Source organism: Chaetodon trifascialis, chromosome 20 (genome assembly GCF_039877785.1).
Source record: "Chaetodon trifascialis isolate fChaTrf1 chromosome 20, fChaTrf1.hap1, whole genome shotgun sequence".
Lineage (NCBI taxonomy): Eukaryota > Metazoa > Chordata > Actinopteri > Chaetodontiformes > Chaetodontidae > Chaetodon > Chaetodon trifascialis.
Window position 1 is genome coordinate 10,095,949 of NC_092075.1, and position 19,466 is coordinate 10,115,414.

Consider the following 19,466-nt stretch of genomic DNA (forward strand, 5'->3'; position numbering starts at 1 on the left):
GTAAGCAGGGGGCCCTCAGGACAATGCTGAAATTATTAAGTTATTTATTTAGGTTTCAACTGCTCTGGTTTTCATTGTGCTTTATGTTCATATTTTGAAATTTCTACTAATGTGAACACGTGAAATAATATTTCGATTCTGTACATTTTCTTCTGGCGCCATATCATTTCAAACATAATTGTGTTGAACGCGGTTTGGAGGGGCCCCCTGGGAATTTCTGCCTTGACTGTAGAATCGCCACTGAAATTGAAAGACTTAGAAATTGTGGTCGTGCCCAGCCTAGTGCCCAGCTCTTAGCTGATGTTTAAATGTGTGAAACCCAAGCCCCACACTGCTGGTGGAGGAGAGATTTCATAGCAGAGCAGATATTAGTCTCCTCTGCTCAGGAGGGCCGACCAAACCCCTTACTCCTACGCGGTTTCTTCTTCACCCTCGTCTCCACCCGCAGGCCGCCTTAGTAAAGAGCTGAGAAAAAATAGGTCATATTTCCAAAAACAATGACATGGGGTGTGTCTGTGTGTCTGCCATCTACCAGCCTTCCATCTTTGATCTTTTATCCCCCATTCTGCCCACAGCCATTCTATCTATTTCCAGTTAATTAGCAGGAATTACCTGGAAAGGTGACAAAGGTTGTTTTTTTTTGCGTCTGTTTGCAGCTCTTTTCGTTACTTGATGTTATTTCTTACTGTGCACTTTCGGCACTGTACGAAAAGAAGAATTTTTAACCACTGTTTGTTGAACAGTGAAAAGGCTGAATAACTGCATCAGACAATGTTTTTTCAAAACAGATGCAAAATTTCTTGGGATCTTGTTGACATGCTCAGTTCCCAGTAATTACACGTGTTTTTCTGAATGTATGAAATGTGTGAAACTTTCTCATTAAGAAGGAGGAAAGGAGGACAAATATAAATGCCATTCTCTGTAAGCAGGAGTTTGCAAGTTTAATTCACGTGACCACGACTTAATTTCTAAATGATTTTAAGTTATGACCCCAGTCTTACTGAGTTGGAATAGAAATGCAAATCTTTTACTTAATCAAAATTTCAAATAGTTTGTATGCTATGTTTGCAAACAGTACTGATGTAAACAACCCTCTACCATTCTCTGAAAGCATTAATTATTAACGGTCTACTGATCTTGACAGACTAACCTGTGATAGCAGGTCGCAACTCTGTCCTTTGAATTTGGTTATGAGATGACCCTTTTGTTTTTTTTAAACCACACATTGTGCTTTTAATCTTTATGTGTTTATTGCCTGCAAACTTGTGCCTTTATTGACACAGGAAACCTAAACCCAAGAAATGCGAGACAATTAGCAGCATAATAACCCGGGCGGCCCTCTGGTAATCTGAGTTAAAAAGGGGAAACCTGACTATTCACAATGCAGGTGCAAGAGCTGACAGATAACAGGTAGGACATTTGACCGCGAAGCAAGTGAAAGCTACTATGAGAAGGAGTGGCAAAACTATGAAAACGTGGGAGTGTTAGAAAGCCTGCAGTTGTAGTCCAGTTTGAGTGCCTCTCTTTGTCTTTGCTCTTTGTCCAGCCTATCTGTTGAAGAAGGGTGTGACTGTCTCCATGCATGGCTGCAGCCAACTCTGCTTCCCTCTACAGCTTAGCAAAACCCAAAGAAAACCCATCAATCAGGGAGCCAACATCAATGTATGTATAATCAAATTGTGATGATATCTAGGTCACAGCAACTGTCTGTGCGAAAGAGAGCAAGCCAACGAAGCTTTCCTGCAGCCCATTAGACAACAGCTAACAGTGGACGACAGCCCAACTATTTAAACATGAAACATGTTGCTGCCTCGGTAGAAAAAAAGCACCAGTGCACGACAGCCCTACAGTTGAAGCAATACAAGCTGAGCTTTAAACAACCTAATTAAGAGGCCAAATGTTTGTTTTTTTTAATTAGTAAATGAAAAGTCCACTGTGACTGTGGGCGTTGAGCAGAAAGGCTGCACTGACAGCGGAAGGTGTGTGTGTGTCTGCTCGTGAATGTGAGTGACATGAGACGTTGTTGTTCAAAGTGAAACAGAGGCACAATGTGGACCTTTAAAAGAAAAAAACAAACAAAAAAAAAACACTGAGGCAAAGTTGTGTGGCTGCTGGCTTGAGACCCTTCCCGACTGAAGGGCAAGCATGACTCTGAACTGGCGAGGCAGCGTGCGCAGCGAGCTGGAGGGAAAAACAAGACGCCATTTTGAAAGGGAATTAGACTGAGTTATTCTGCTACAAGTCCAAATCCTAGCAGAGCGCAGGCACCACTCCAAGCATGTAAGGGCACTAGCTAGTGTACGCTGCATGTCACTGGCTCATTCCTTGCATTACTTAACACATGGAAATCCCCTAATCTACCCTCCCCACTTATTTTCCATTGAAATGAAGGAAGCACAGGATTTACAACCCGGGCCAAGCCTTTGCAACCACAGCTCTGACAGTCCATGACAACTCCAGCGTAACAGCTAATTGATTGTTAATAAAGCTAATACAAATCAATTATGTTGTCGCTACCCCTGCTGATGAAATTGTTGAACTGAAAGAAGAACAGTCCTGCTTTGTGCTTTGTCACTAAGGAGCTTCAGCTTCTGCACAAGGGTTTTGTTGATTTTAAGAAAATTGTTCAGAACAATGAAATGAATTTACTAGTAAAAATATGGAAATTGCATCCAAAGGCACTGGGGTAACACAATATCTTCCATCTCTTTTCGTAATAACAGTTTGTCATTATTTGGTTGGCCAACTAAACCATTGTTCTTGACAAAAAAAATGCTGTTGCCTAGAGGGAGAAATGAAGCCACTGAGGCCTGTATGAGTCAGAATCGAACGTTAGACACATCATTATCATTCAATTGTACAACAGGAAGTAGGCTAGACAACTTCAAAATGCAGAAATCCATTTATAAAGGAATTTCATGGCCTCTAATAGTGCCCGACACAATGAATGCAGTAAAGTGTGACTAAATGTAAACAATGTGAGATCAACACATTATGTAGACTGTTTGCTTCCGGGGGCTCATCTGCCCGGCTGAGTCATACTCTGTTAATATCAGCTTCGTAATGTTATGCTAAAATACTAAATAAATCATGGCATCAGTGTCCTGCCAGCAGTGAGTATCCTCGGCTTATTACTAAGAGACCAGCTGGCAGGGTGAAGGCTTTCGCTAACCTTTCACACATACCGAGGGGCCGGTCTTCCTGTCTTTTATATGGCGATTCTCTTATACACTGAACGCTTATATTTTCGAACAAACGCGGCGTAAGCAGTGAAAGACAGAACCTTCTCTTCGTCATATCAAAGCACGACATCTACGGTTGCAGGATCTAAATTTTCCAAACACTGTTTGCATCTACTGCTTTAAACGTTTCAGTTACAACGCGAGTGTGTGTGTGGTAGATCATAAAATATGCCTGTGTGTGTTCAAAATGTAAAACCACAGGCTCTGAGACTGCACGCTGCATGCAACCGTCCGCCATGACACACACAAACACATGTGCCCATGTCATGACGGCAGCGTACAGTTTTCATGCCATTGTCTTCACTAACGGCTGGCATTTGATAACATTAAACTTGCTTCGATCGCTGTGTGGGAGAGAGAAAAGGTACACGAACATCTGTTCACAGTAATATATGAATCATCACATTTCTAACACAATGTGGTTTAACGGTGTGTGGAACTGCCATCCCACCAGGACAGTGACTAAATATTACAGCCTGAGTCTGGTCATAGCCAAAACAACCAAAGACATGTCAATTTAGACTCTGGTCTCGAACAATGACTGTGGTTTTTGGACTAGTTTCCTCCCAGAGAAAGTGACAATGTAGCACTGTCCTAAACATATTTTCATGTATTACAAAATTCTCTGGGTAATACTGTTAAAACAGATTCTGCAAACTATATTTTATTATTGTGTTATAACTGAAAAGCATGTAAAGTCTGAATCATATATTATATGCAAAGGCAGTATGACAAACTATGTAATGAGCAGTATAATTACCACAATCTTACAATATCAATATTACATATTTGACATTTATTTACAGTATTATTGAAAACCACATGATAAAAAGGCTTAGCTAATACTGATCCCTTTACATTTTTTAGTATTTTAATAGAGCAAATCTTCAAAAATATAAAGTATATGTATTTGTTCTTAAATATTTGACATCTCATGCTGGACCTCTTCAGCATTGCTACAGGCTCCATCACTAAAATAATCAAACAAGTATAGTGAGTAACAGACCCAAACAACGGGGTTACTTGTGGCATTGAATCAGCAAAGATACCCAAAACATGTTTGCCATCTACCTCATTTTGGTGGAGTTAAATGTGATCTGAAACAGAGTTCAGAAATTGTTTGCTGGATATGTCATAAATACTGAATCATCCCCTTACAAATCAAAATCATATGGTACAGAAGTAAGGCTTAATGTTTGGAAACTGGGTTAAATAAAACAGCACATGCCTTGGCAGCAAGAAACTGCATCTGTGTGTTATATTGCATTTGCAGAAGAGCTGCAACAGTGAATCAATTAGCTGTCAACTATCAAATAAACGCCAGCTGTTTTGATAATTAATTAATTAATCTGAGTATCTTTTTTGAGGAAAAAAGTCAAACCTCTGATTCCAGCTTCTTAAATACCCTTCTGGTTTCTTCACTCTGTAACAATAAACTGAATATCTTTGGGTTGAAGACAAAACAAGACATTTGAGGACTTCATCCTGGATTTAGGGAAAACGATGATGGACGATTTTCAACACTTTATGACATTTCATAGGCCGAGCAACTAATCGATTCATTGAGAAAATAATCTACAGATTAATCGACACCTAAAACAATCCTTACTTGCAGCCCTGCTTTGCACTGCTGAACAGGCAGGCCATGAGATGACAGGTGAGCATCTTTACAGCAGACAGCCCTGTCTTTTCTCACAGTACCTTTGCATAATCTTGATGGATGTAAACAAAACTAAACTTGCTTTTGGATGTCAAGGCACGTGGAGCCACGAGTCCCCTCCTCCCTCAAATTATAATTAACATCATCATAATACACCACATGCCCAAGCATGATGGGCTCACTGATGGGCTCAGTACAGTTCGGAGCTGCTGGTGTCACATGTTACAAACACAAAACAGATATTGCGCTATTAGTTTATATTTATGGCTATTAAGTGTGTAAATCCAGCTGTTGTTAATTCCCTTAAACAAGTGCTCTTCGGCGACAGAGAGATGCGGGCTGTTTTGTTTGCACTGCACTACTTTGGTCTACATGTGGAAACAGAGGGCGATGTTCTCTTTTCTCTCTCGCGGCAATGTAAACAAACATGTCTACGGCGGTGAGACATTTGTTGCATGAGGGTCTCCTCGGCGCCAGCCCAAAACAATGTAATATGGCTTCACTATATGACCATACATCCACGTAATATCGCCGTTTTTTCCTCGGGGGCTGGCACACCACGTACCCCGGGCTCTTGCGCAAGAACTATTGGCGAATTCCTGTCAAAACAGGAAGCTCGCATGGGTCCGAAACGGCTACAACACCAGAGGACCGCTCACTCTCCACCAGCACCAAGCCCTGCCAAAGCACCAAAAACCGACTGTTGCATGACGGGGTGACACAAAAACTGGGCTTACCTGCTTCCCTCTGTAGAACAATCGCTGCTGCTGTGGGCTTACATTGAAGATGTCCTGTATTTTCAAGCGTAAAGACTCAATTTTGGTCAATCTAGAAAGATCCTCAACGGTTCGCGTCTCCTTCCCGTCTATAGTACGAACCTGGATCCACATCGTTGCACCGCCCTGTTATGCTTCAAATAAATAGCAATAAAGCAGAATGTGGATGCGAACGTTGTTTTCCAGGGGGTGAAAGCAGATAGAGAGGAGGGAAATAATCAGGGCTCCATTGCGTTTTCCTCTGCAGAGGTAACGTCGGACTGGCTCGCGCAGGAGGTGTCTCACATGAGGTCGCGGCGCCAAGCAAATCTCGCGAAATAACGTTTAAGCGAGCACAGTTTGCAGTTAAAGGCACAGCTCTCCCTTTAACGTTAGAAAAAAACAAAACACGATACGTCTGCCTTTATAGTACAAAAGTAGAGTACTATTATAGTGGTATCACTCAACATCGAGTCATAAAATATGTCTGGAGACAATTACTTTTTTTAGGATGTGCTCTTCCTGTCAATATAGTATTTTCCCCCAAATCAGGGCCTCCCCACGGTTGAATGCATGACTGGATCAGTAGTAGAAGGTACATTTTGAGGTACTTGTTTATTTCTTTTTTTGTCTTCTTCTTCTTCTTTGTATTTCTACACCACTGCATTTATCTGACACTCTGCACATTGAGATATTTTTTCCCCCCTCTTCATCGTGGTTTTATTGGATTTCATTGTCTGGGCAGAAGAGTACAAAAAAAACTGTCATTTTATGCATTTTATGTGAGAATATTAATCTGAGTGCATAAATATGAGCACATATACACATTGCTAAAGCTAATATTTAGTATATCCTATATACAATAATGTAATTCTAACAAGGGCCATTCTGCTGCATAATGAGTGCTTTTACTTTTCACACTCTATGTTCATTTTGCTGATAATATGTCAAAGTAGTTTTACTTAGTTTAGACTTAAAATGCATTGCATGTACTTGTAGTATTACACTGTCATTTACATTTCATGCTACGTCATGCTACATTTACTCACTGAAAAATCAGATTTTTCCACTTCAGATCAGGTCAGATTAGCCTGTTTAAAGCTGAGGGACAAAAATTAAACTTGTGTTCCTCTCCCTCTCTGTGTATTGTGTACAGTATTCCTATGCTATTAATCTACATCATATTGTTACTGTGATGATGTAATAATGAATTATAATGCATTCAAGGCACAAATAACAAATAAATAAAAATCCAAATAATGAATCAGGCCATGCATACATTTCATAAATTGCCTCAAAATGCATCTTTTCCAAAGAACCCGGTGTCATGGGAGTGTCTCTGCCTGTGTCCCTCAAAGTATTTCTGCAATGCACATCAGGGAATTTTTCATTATTATGTGTCAAAAAAAAAAAAGACCTACATTGGACTGAAAACCCCTTGCCTGACAATACCCTCTAGCTGAGCTGAAATCACTGTAAAGCACATGCCTCTCGTGGCATAATTGCTTAATTAACAATTATCCCAGTTGGAGGCCTCCTTGATGTGCCACCGGCAAGTCTGTAACTCAGTGTAAGAGAGTAATACATCACATTTCCTGATGCTGCATGCTCCGTCCCTTGCAACTGTGACTTCAAAAACATGACAGCTGATTTAAAATAATGTGTGCAAAATAATCGGGGACACTATTTTAATGTGTCAGTCTGGTGATAAACAACTCCAATCCTCCTCCGCAACCTACAGCAGTTCATAGGCATACATGCAGCAACCAAAACAGAAAGTGATGGGATATTTTGCCCTGATGTCCGTCTGTCGGGTTGTCAATTCTCTCACGCAGTGTACCAATCCTGCCTCCTACACTGGGAACGACACACACTTGTCCAAAGCATAGCTATACCCAGAATAACTATGTCTGATGGTCCCAATCATTTAGTAAACGGTCTGGAGTGAAGAAGTACCTGAGAGGCTAAACAAGGGGTAAAAAAGCCCCGGAGACCATCTGCACATCCATCAAAGACGTAAGAGCCTCAACTGCCTGTTGTACATGTGACTAGCGACATCTAGCGGTTACAAATAAGTAATGCGTGCTGCTCAAGTTTTTACACTGTATACGGAACGGTACCTACTGTGTAATTGTTTTACACTTTAGCGCTCAAGTTATGAATGAGCGGTCACAGTCTGATGCTGTTGAGTCGTGTTGTGCGCAGTAGCCTTGCAGATAACGTGCCTTTTATTTTTCTCCGATTGACATCTATCTCGAGATGCCCCTCTTTCTGTGATAATGGGTCCACAATCTCAATAAGGTCGATAATGTAGTGTAAATGTGAGTGTGTCAACATTACCTCCAAAACCAAAATAGCAGTTTGGTATGACACGCGACCAGCTAGCTACGTCAGGACAGGCTGCGCACATTTGCATCGGGCGCACGCAGGGTGGAAGTGTAGTGAACGGTACAGTAGTCTTAAAGCAAGCCAGACAGAACAGTCGGTTAGTAGCTTTTTGTAAACCCTACAGGGTTCACGAGAAATGTGACACATGGCGCAGATTTGTCTCCGAAGTGAGCCTAGTCATTTTTACGTGTCATGAAGTAGCTGTCAACTTGCAAATCTAGTGGGTTAGCCGGCTGGCTAGTGATAATGAACTGCTGTGCATTGTCGGGACAATCAGCTAGTGTTACTACAGCTAATGCTCCTTTAAGTTAGCCATCTTGCTGTCACTGACATGACTCCGTACGCTGACGACATGAGATGCCTGCATAACTTTTTGTTATCTGCTGGACATTTAATTGCTAATAATTTTTCAGTATGGATAGCGAACGCAGCAATTGCAGGCCCCAGATTGGAGACAATAGCAAGCTAACCTAGCTAGCAAGCTGTCGTGTCGGCTAAGCTTGCTAAGAGTAGTCTTGCCTGGTGCGTGTCTGGAGCCGCACTGAAAACGTCGAGGTATGTTGTTTAACCAACCAAGCTCTGCCTCCGTTCACTTTGTTTTGGCGTTATTTTGCACGTGATCAGGAGAGGGGACGTGATAAGGGTGTGCACTGTAGATCTCTCTGGGAGCAAGCAGAACAAACTTTGTTTACTTATTGTTTTAACTACCGTTAGCTAGCTCGCTAATAGCTAACTTCAAGCTAGCTACCCGTTGATCCAGGGAAAAGGAAAAGTTTGTAAAGATCAGGCAGGTTCATAAAGTAAGTTCAACTGCAAGCAGTTTGGACACAATCACTTGAGGTAAATATGTGTTTTATCACGTGGCTGTAATAATGCGAACACCTGCCATGACAGGAATTTAAATGTCAGTAAAGGTATCCCTGTGAATCTATCTACGTTAGTTATGAAGACATCATCTCCCAGCTGTGATTTATTTTGGGCCCTAAATGCTTAGTAACCACTGCTTTTTTGTCTGGATCTTATTTTCGCTTGCATCAAAACTATGTTGGAGTGTTTGCAACATCAAAATTCACCATAGGTAACACCTGTTACCCCCTTCAGGTGCCTGCACCATGAATGAGGAGGATAGAACAGACCAAATCACAGCAGCTTGTAGCCAACCTTTGTTCCACAACCAAGACCTGACTGTGACTGACCAAGACTCAGCACCTCAGCAGCCCAGCTCAGACATCATGTCCTCACAATCCAAATGGGGGAGCAGCAGCACTGAAGATACTGACCTGGTCGTAACTGAGGATGGGCTCAGTAATGGCACCTGTGAAATTGAGACTATGGTAGCATTACACTGTCCTGGCGATAGTGGGGATGTTACTGCTGAGGGTGACCACCTTGCACTTAGCAATGATGGCATGTCGGAGTTTTCAAACAGTGACCTCTCTCTGCCAGAAGTCTGTATTTCCACCAACAGCAATAGCTTTGAGGAGGACATGAACTATGAGGTCCAGCAAGCTTATAGGATATTCACTGGCTTTCTCTTAGAAAAGCATAAAGGCATCACGAGCCCTTTCCTCCATCCTATCGGCCACCAGGAAGCCCAGCACGGTATTGGAGGTGTACGGGGCTGGGGTCAGGCACAGTTGAGGCAGTCAATGTGCTTGCGGAGGATGGAGGAGAAGTTTATCAATCAGGAGTATGAGACCATAACAGAGTTTGTTGCAGACTTCAGGCTGATGTTGGAGAATTGTTACCGCTACCATGGGGTGGACCACTGGATCTCCAAACAGGCTCAAAAGCTGGAAATCATGCTGGAGCAGAAGCTTACATTGCTGTCCAGGTAAACATGATGTCATTACACTGTTGAACAAATTGGCAAAAGGTCAAAACCATTATACACCTGCAATCACATTATGTATGTTTTCTACATGATTTGATCAGAGATTAATGTTGCTGGTGTGCTGCTGCTGTGTTTTTTTTAGGTTTTAGGTTATCTCTCAATCTTTAGTAGATACAGTTTTTTTCATTTTCATTTTTCATTCTTTCAACGTAAACATGAAATGTCTATATGTATTATTATTAGTAATGAGGGAATGGGAGTGTGTTCAGCAGTGTAGTTTCATCTCACATCCTACTGTTGATCAAAAATGTACTCCTTTACATGTTTTAAAGTATTTTAAATTATCATTTGGTACAGATACCATCCATCCATTATCTATACCGCCTATCCCTTTCGGGGTTGCGGGGGGCTGGAGCCTATCCCAGCTACAATGGGCGAGAGGCGGGGTACACCCTGAACCGGTCGCCAGCCGATTGCAGGGCCACATTCAAGGACAAACAACCATTCACACTCACACTCACACCTACGGACAATTTAGAGTCATCAATTAACCTAATGAGCATGTTTTTGGTCTGTGGGAGGAAGCCGGAGTACCCGGAGAGAACCCACGCATGCACGGGAAGAACATGCAAACTTCACACAGAAAGGCCCCGCCTGACCCGGGGATCGAACCGGCAACCTTCGTGCTGTGAGGCACGCGCACTACCTGCTGCGCCACCGTGCAGCCCTGGTACAGATACCGTCAAGCATAATTTTTTTTCCCTCTCTTTGTCAAACTAGGACGCTGCGAGAGAAGACGACGCTGGCAGTGACGTCTAAAGGACGTTTTGGTGCAGAGGAAGAACGGAGTTCAGGGGGCACCTCAACGAGGAGGAGACTGGCACCTCGTAGCCTGGCTACCATCACTGTTGGTGGGCATGAGTCTGTCATGGTCCAGACCCTACGGCTGGAAGAGCAACAGAGGGCCAAGGACGAGAAGAGGTGAGTGAATTTTTGAGAGGAGAGATTAAAAGTAGCTGTCCAAAGTTGATTTTTATTTGGTATATTAATACAAGACATTTATTGGAATTTGGTGCAAAAGTAAAACCACCAACGATCTACATATGTCTTCTGACTTTTCAGGCAACGTGAGCTTGAGAAGAAAGAGGCAGAGGAAATGTCAGCCAAAGAGGTCGAAGAGTGGGAGCAGACTTTGCTGTCGCAAGCTTCCCCCCACACGGTGGACACACTTTGGGAACTCCCTGCTATAGGACACTTCCTCTGCCTGGCTCAGACTGCCCTTAACCTCCCAGAGATTGTATTTTTTGAGCTGGAGCGTTGTTTGCTGATGCCGCGCTGCAGCCCTCTCCTGTCCAAAATTATGTCTTCCCTACTTTCCCCACCCCAGCGGAGAGCCACTCTGCACCGCCGGCCTGCCCTGCCTTACCGCCGCTGGGAGTCAGAGCTCAGGCAGCGGGTCTTGGGCTGGTATCGAGCTGTTGGTGCTTCCCATGATCAGCCAGGTCGGGCTGAGCAGCTGGGACTCTGCCACCAGTTTTTTAGCACCCTTGGGGAGGTGAGTCCTTTGGAGGAGAAACCCTTTCACTTACTACCCTTCTACCAGAGAGTATGGCTTCTGAAGGGGCTGTGTGATCATGTGTATGAAACACAGAAAGATGTGCAGGATGCTCTGCTGTCCCAGCCCATCCATGAATGTAGGGAGTCTATTTTGGGCTATGACAGCAAAGAGAATGCATATATACATTTCCCACATTTCTGTGGGGCAGACCTGAGGATCTACTGCCAGAGCCCCAGTACACCCCCAGCGTTCCCTTTCCCTTCTGTATGGGTCAAAAAGGTTGAAATAGAGCCAGGGACAGAGGGGGAAGAGTCGGATGGAATGAAGGATGAGGGCGTTAAAAGTGACAGGGGATGTTATGGAGGCTCCATGGACACGGGAGAGTCTGATGACTTTGGAAATGGGACAGCAAAAACACTTGGGGTTTTCAAAGGGGAAAATGGGGATGGAGAAGAAGATAAAAAAAGGTTTAAAACATCGTCAGTGAAGAAGGAAGAAGGGTCTGAATCAGGGTCCTCTGATGGAGACTCCTGTGATGACTCTCAAATGGACTTAAAAATACACTCTAACTTCTTATCCCTTTCACACACAAGTCCTATTAGAGGAGGTGGAGTGGAAATGAATTTGAAGGAAGACACTGTAGAGTTGGAGCATCAATCCAATCGACTCATGTTAAAACAGGAGCAGGGCTTCTCATTGGACTCAATGCGCACCATTAAAGCAGAGACACAAGAGCCCTGTCTGAGTGTAGGGGAGCATAGCTACACAGGCAGGTCACCTGCTCGCTTAGTGAGCCAGGCCTCCCCAACCAAATCAGTGGGCCTCAAAGTGGAGGAAGGAAGTCTCAGTCAGGGACACCAAAGATCTTCCTGTTTGGAATGTTGTAAAAACAAAACTAGTAATTTTAAATTTGAGGAGGACGACTGCTACTGTGGCACTTCGGGGCTAGCGACACAGTTGTCTTCTGAGAGTGCTCAAAACTCAAGTGAAGAGAAGGTGAACGACAAAATCTGGACCAAAAAAAAAAAGCGGAAGAAAAAGCGAGGGAGGGAACAGCTGCTGAGGGTGAAAGGAGAGCACAAGCAGCTGCAGCACGAGGACAGGATGAGGCTGTCCCCAGCTGAGGCTGCCAAGTCTGCAGTGCGGAGAGTTGCCACAACGATCAAAAGAAAAGACAAGAAGAAAAAACACAAAACAGGTGAGAAAAAGTCCTTGTAGATGTTGTGGTTTCTTCTGGTATTACATGAGGCTCATTGGTAAGTGTGCAATCAGCCACAATGTCATGTGAAATATTTCCTTGAATTCCTTTATTATTCAGTTTTTTCAGTAATAACTTGTTGATTCAGAGACTATATTTATTATCTTGTTGACAGGAAAAAAGCTTGAAACGTTAAAGAAAATTAAAGATGAACCTCCAGTTGAGCCATCATTTAAGGTAGTCTCTCTCATACTAAAATATACACTCTTATTTCTTTAGGTGTGTATTTTTAATGCTCTATTGTATGATGATGTAATTTTTTAAAAAAAAGTTATTTCTCTTCTGTAGTTGGTGTGTACCAGTCTTGAGGACTTGCGAGAGCTGATCAGTAAGACGGAAGATGAGCTTGATGACTTGGAGAGCACCAAAAAAAGACTGGTAGGTTAAAATCTTACTTCTGTGAAGACCATCATGGTCATGTTGGGTTAATTGACGTTGGCCAATGCCTGTGCTCGCATGGCTGGTTATTCTGCTGTGAAGTGCACTAAAACTTTCTTTTTTAACTTGAGTGTGTTTAGTGTTTTGATTATATGCAGACATTTCTTTCGTTGAAACTGTTTTATTTTAAATGAATTACAGACTGAGTGCAGATCTACTTAAGCAAGTAAGAGACAATGCAGACAGTAACGTTAGTGTCAAATACATGGTGATTTAAGCTAAGAAACTGTGTTGCATTTGTTATTGTTGTATTTTATCAGATGCAAAACAGAAACATGATATAAGCATTATATATCGTCCATTGACCACCATGCTCTCTAAATATCGGTTGACTGCTGGAGGAGGAGGGCTTGATCACACGTTCAATAATCTTCTGAATTTAGTGGAAAAGACAATGTGCTCAGACATTTTATCATATGTTAGTGGCATGACTAAGGTTTCTTTTGCATGTGTGAACTGACAGGGTCGGTGGTATTATCGGAGAGAAGCAGTAAAAGACCTCCACAGCACTCTGATCAGACTACTGAATGAGCTTTCACCCTGGGAACCCAAACTTGCCAAGGCCTTTCATAGGAACAGGTACAAATCTTATGACATTTAAATTATAATTGGATCAAGCTTCATAAACACTTTGTTCTGATAGTAATTCTTACTCTTGTGCAGGTTGAACTCAGTTGACCAGCACAAAGCATAGTGACCACAATTACATAGCTCTTTGTATAATATCATCATTGCTGAACTAACCTCTCTATGCTGTGTTATTTTTTTTCTTCTACATCAGGCTTCGTTTGAAGAAGGAATTTGATGATTTCAAGAAGCACCCAGAGTACAATAACTTTGTGCGTGAGGAGTGTATTTCATCATCATCATCATCGGATGATGATGAAGAGAGGAGTTTTGGGAAGGAGGTGTGTTCGTTCTCGGATCATTACAGAAGATCAGAAGAAGAAGACCTGGAGCATATGGTTCCCAGAGGTCTTTGGAGTGGAGGTAAAGTACTTAAACTAACACTGACATTTGAATTTTGTTTACTATAATGTAATAATAGAGATTTAAATTGTGTTTGTATTTTCCTGATCCTAATGGCTGCGGTGCGGTTAAATTACACAGTTTTGAGCTTATTTAACTGTCCTCGAGAAATTGAAATGAATGTCACTACTTGTCTGTTGAACCCGTATTGATGGGTAATTGGTTGGCGCATACCTAATAGACATCTCTGTTGTGTTCTCAGCAAGCACCAGGGAATTTGCGGCTGAGTCTGCTGACGAAAAAACGGTGACCCATGTACCTCTCAACCACCTAAAACACCATCTGGCCAGCACGGAGAAGGGCGTTAGTCTGCTGTCAAGAGTTCAGACTGGCAGCAGTAACATTAGTTCTACTGCTAACCCTGGGCCACAGTCTAGATCTGAACTGATGTCATCAAATCAATCCAGGGATTCAAACTCAGCATGGGCAGCAAAGGTGCCAGCCCAGGCTTCACCGTCATCCAGACCACCCATTCTCCACCCCACTACTGGACTACCTAAGGGCTACACGCCCATCCCCACCCTGCTGGCTAAGAGTGTGGGAAACAAAGTGACCTTAATGAAACGGCCTGCTGATTACCCAGGGGTCAACAACATAAATAGACAGAGCAAAGGGTCTTTGGTCTCCCTGCCTACCTCTGCGGTGACTACCACAAAACTTTCAAAAGCACAAAGTTCTCCATCCAGTTCTCAGCAGATTTCACAACAAACGCAGGCACAAGGAATACAACAGACAGAAGTTCTAAGGCAGCCAGGAATGGCCACACCAACGGCAGCTCTTCCTAAATCACCGCAGGCCAAACCAACACAGACTGTACCAAAAAATCCTGTGCAAGTGGTGTACAAGGTACCTGAGAGGCTGGGTCACCTTGTAAGAACAGACAACAGCAGCCCAGTCAAGATCTCTGTTCATCCTGTCGTGGACCAGAGCACTGGGGAGAAGATCATGCAGCAAGTGGTGATTCTGCCTTCTAACCTCCTCATTCACAAAACTGATGAAAAGGGGTCTTCTTCACATCAACAGCAGTCAAAGGGTATTCAGGTCCCAGTTTCTAAAGTGGCCAGCCCCTTATGTATGTCCACCAATGTGCCTGGGTTCACCATTCCTGAAAACAGAATCCCTGTTCAGCAAGTTGCTCCCCTAAAAGATGCCAGGACATTGAGTGCCCCTTCTCCTTCAGTTTCCCCTCGTCTGCAACAGGGGGCCATGAACACAGCAGGGATCAACAGGGCACAAGTCTGCAGTCTCCAAGCTAGCACAACACAAGGCGCCATGCCAAATCCTTCACCCATCACAGCTCCTTCTAGTGCAATTTCTACTGAGCCTATTAAATCTACAGACCCTAAACAGGAGCTCAAGACTGTGTGTATCCGTGACTCACAGTCCATCCTGGTAACAACCAGAGGAGGCAACACAGGCATCGTCAAAGTCCAGACATCCTCAGACCAGAATGCACTTGGTTCTTTGCCCACCAGTTCAGTCATCACCATCTCACCTCAGTTTAAAGCCTTCCTCGTATCCAAGACATCACCAACTCTTTCTCCTTCTGCTCCCTCTCAGACTTCCCCTTGCACCACACCAGCAGTAACAAGTATTTCAGTGACCCAACCTCAGAAGCAGGTTCCCTCAGTATTAAAGTCCCCCTCCACTGTCTCAACTCCCATGCTCACTGCAGTCACTGGTAGCATTCCTGTTACATGCTCTGGAAACCAGAGTGCAAGCACTACTGTTGCTATAGGTCAAGGCTCCAACCTCTCAACTGGTTCCACAGTTACAACAAAGATTGGCCAGCTAGCACAGACTGCTGTTGCTGGTTCACATTTTCAAGCTTCAGTAGTAAAAAACACTGTTGTTGTCCCTTCACTGAGTAGTTCTGGTGTTCCCCAAGTTCTCACACCAGCAGAGTTCATCAGCAAGACTGGCGTCAAACGGGCCAGTACAGATGAGAGATCCCAAGTTACTAAATTCATCCTGGTTACTCCCTCCTCTTCCTCCACCTCAAATGTAGCCTTATCAAAAGGTACGCCCTCTTCCACAAAATCACTTCCGAGTTCAAGAGTCATGTTCATCAGCCAACCCACAGCGACATCATCCACCACCTCCATGGGCAGCATTCCCAAGCAGGCAATAGCAACAGGGGCTAGTGGACAGCTGCTGACTACTTCATTATCAAGTCAGACTCTAAAGATGGGATTAAGCCTAGGCCAACCTGTTGGCGGTGTCACCTCAGAAACATTGACTAAGGTCAAGAACATCACTCTGCCCTCAGGTGGGTTTGTTTAATGTGATGTTTTACTAGCATTCTCATCATGTCTGTTCTTGTGTTTGAATCTTGTCTGTACATTCTTAACAGTGGGAAATTGTTAATTTGTACATTCACATGTTATAATGTAGCTGAAGGAATGTAAAGCTATGTTTTTTAGATTCTACTTTAATTACCAGTTCAAATATTGTATTAAAGTGACCATACTCCTATCCTAAATACAGCCCCATTATCTATGTTGACATATTGAAGAAAGTATTTTTCTTTCTGTCTCTCAAGGAGTGCAAATCCAGTTGTCAGGGAAGACAACAACCATTGGACAGACCATTGGTGCCCTGTCACGTTCTCCTTCCAAGAGTACGTCAGTTTCTGTCTCAGATCCGACCCGTCCGACAGCAGCCATACCTGGACTTGTCCCAGTTACAAGTTCAAATACCATCACAAGTTGTTCTGCCCAGCTGTCCTCTCATGTTTCTCTGACCACCAGCTCTCAGCTCCAGGGTATCCCTTCCTTCACAATGATCTCCCAACCAGGCTCTTCAACATCCACATCTACTGCTGCCACTCTGACTGCAGGAAATGTGATCAAGAAGGACCTTGGTATTTCCCCAAATATGTTGTCCAGCAACTCCCCTGCTCAGGTAACCACTACCTTGCAGAGTAACACAGCCCAAACCTCCACACCCACTCTTGTCCATCAGCCTTCAAATATCCAAAGTGGCACTGGTGAGGAAACCACTTCCCACCTATCTTTCTCTCAGCTTGCTGTCAATAAAATCCAAACTCCCATCTCCTCTGCAACAACCACCAATACCCAATTCACCACCTCTGCTACTGGCACAATCCAGCAGAGGATAGTCATCAACACCTCTACGCCCCTTGCTGCTGGCACACAGATCCTCCTTAACAATGCACGTTTTGTAGTCCCTGCCCAGGGTTTAGGTCCAGGCAGCCATGTCCTTATCATCTCTATCCCTGCACCACAACAAGTGCCTACTGCCAGTGCTACTAGCACTGGAGCATCAGTACCTCCCCAAGGGGCAAGCCATGCCACTGTAGCCCCTCGAGCACCAGTTTTATCCCAGTCCACAGCAAGGCTGCCTGGCATGCCAGCCGTAAATTGTCCTTTTGTAGCATGCACACCTGCTGTTGGTCCATCGTTGCTACCAACCACTCCCAATGCCACACCAGGCCAACTAACAGGAACACCCGGCCTGGGCTCAACTTTGTTACCTATTAAAACAAATGCAGTGTCAGCTTTGCATAGGTTCCCAGCTGTGCAGGCTGGTAATTTTGCATCACCTCCTGTTGGTACACCTACTCTGTTGTCACCGCCGCCAAGGTTAGGCAGTGTACCAGCCTTAGTTTCCCCAGTGGTAACCAGTGCCCCTGCTCTCGGCTCAGCACTGGCTACAATCAGGTTAGCTGCTGGTACACCCACACGAGGAGACTGTTCATCCATCATTTCCCCTGTAGTAGCACCGCCCTTGTCCAGTGTGTCAGCACCTCTATCATCCTTGCCTGTTTTACCCAGGCCAACCGTTCCCACAACCCTCACCTCAGTTGCAGCTCCTGTAGTAGCAGGCACACCAGCTTTGCGTTCTTCTCTTCCTGCCCAGCAGGTGGGTTCGGTGACAACCCTGGGCCAAGTCATACAGCCCCAGCAGACAGCAGTTGGAATTGCAGCACCCTCCACTGTTCTATCACAGGCTTTAGTGCATACGGGACTAGACAACACATCAATCAAAAAAACAGTGCCTGCAGTCATGCAACCAGTGCTCGCTGGCACGCGGACACAAGTGTTGCCAACAGTGGCTGTCCCACCGATTGTAAGTGCGGTGTCTAGGATGCAGACGCTGCCCATTGCTACGGTTACACCAATCGGAAGCACTGTCAACACCTTTGAAACAGCAACTGTGGTGACCACTCATTCATCCAGCAGCACTGTAATAATCACTCCAACTCAACCAATCACATCACTGAAGACAAACAACACCATCCACCCACCTGTCATTCTAACCAGTCAAGCAATTGGCAGTCACTCCCTGCAGACTTCATCCTTAGGAGTGCATACCAGTGTAGCATCCAAACTACTCGTTAGTCCTGATGGCGCTGTTTTGAACACGGTTCAGTGCCAGGTCAATCCAGCAGAGCTGACTGCCTGTCCCAAACCACTGGATGCACTGGTGGTTTCCCCCAACAGTTCCACTGGAACACTACACACACATGATTCCTCTTTACAGCCTTCACAGGCAGTCCGAAAGTGCACCAATTAGTTGAGACTGTGCCAGCTCTGTGAGGACTTGGACACCACTTTTCAGCTGCTTATTTTGGCAGGGGTCATTCTTTGCTTGTAGTAATCCTTGGGTTAGTTGAAGAACTGCTGTCCAACTGTAGTTTAACTGACATTTGGGATACAGTAGGTTATACCCTCTGGTTAGATCATCTTATAGGTAAACTGTATGCGCAGACGTACTGGAAATGTAAACTGTGATGGGTTTCTCAAGTGAGGTTGCCCTCAGATGAATGTTATAGACTTTTGACTTTCCTGTTTTGTTTTTACTTCATGGCCAGTAATGACAACTGTTATAACAAATCAGTAGAACAGGAGGGTAGATGAAATAAATTTCAACTCAAGCTTTTGTAATACTTTTCAATGCCATTAGATACTGCTTCAAGAAGTAATAATTGGGATACTATTCATTGACATAACTTGCTCTACTTTATCTATCAGTTTCAACAATACAACTGTCTCTGTCCAGGTTCTTTCACGTTGTCCTTTTTTCAAGTAGTAACTGTTTGAAAACTACATTTTACTTTTTTTAGAAATATAAATAAACTAATAGATCAATTTGTACTACATGTTTGAGCCCATATGAAATGTTTTGAAGTCACATTTATTTATTTTTACCATATAGATTTTTCAAAAATATTTACTAGGTACATTTTCATTGAACAGATGTGGACGTTACTGCATGGAAATAAACAATGCAACTGTCCCCAGCAAGTGTGTGAACTGCTTCCTTGTATAAAGACTCTTG

The 19,466-nt window shown here is 43.7% G+C and overlaps 2 protein-coding genes across 2 annotated transcripts in view; one reads left to right on the top strand and one right to left on the bottom strand.

The window, feature by feature from the left end:
- LOC139348484 (E3 ubiquitin-protein ligase UHRF2-like) overlaps positions 1-5,973 on the bottom strand; it is a 31,355-nt gene extending 25,382 nt beyond the window's left edge. Inside the window, exon 1 of the mRNA XM_070988652.1 lies at positions 5,640-5,973. Within this exon, the coding sequence (XP_070844753.1) occupies positions 5,640-5,792 (153 nt within the window). The 5' untranslated portion in view covers positions 5,793-5,973. The remainder of the gene's footprint in view (positions 1-5,639) is intronic.
- Positions 5,974-8,028: 2,055 nt separating this feature from the next.
- LOC139348893 (uncharacterized bromodomain-containing protein 10) lies at positions 8,029-19,430 on the top strand. The gene is made up of 10 exons (XM_070989284.1): positions 8,029-8,600; positions 9,147-9,879; positions 10,660-10,860; positions 11,002-12,635; positions 12,811-12,872; positions 12,984-13,073; positions 13,597-13,712; positions 13,915-14,123; positions 14,365-16,431; positions 16,705-19,430. Exons 2-10 carry the CDS (start codon positions 9,158-9,160, stop codon positions 18,699-18,701), a joined length of 7,098 nt encoding a protein of 2,365 aa, XP_070845385.1. The 5' UTR covers positions 8,029-8,600; positions 9,147-9,157; the 3' UTR covers positions 18,702-19,430.
- Positions 19,431-19,466: the final 36 nt, after the last annotated feature.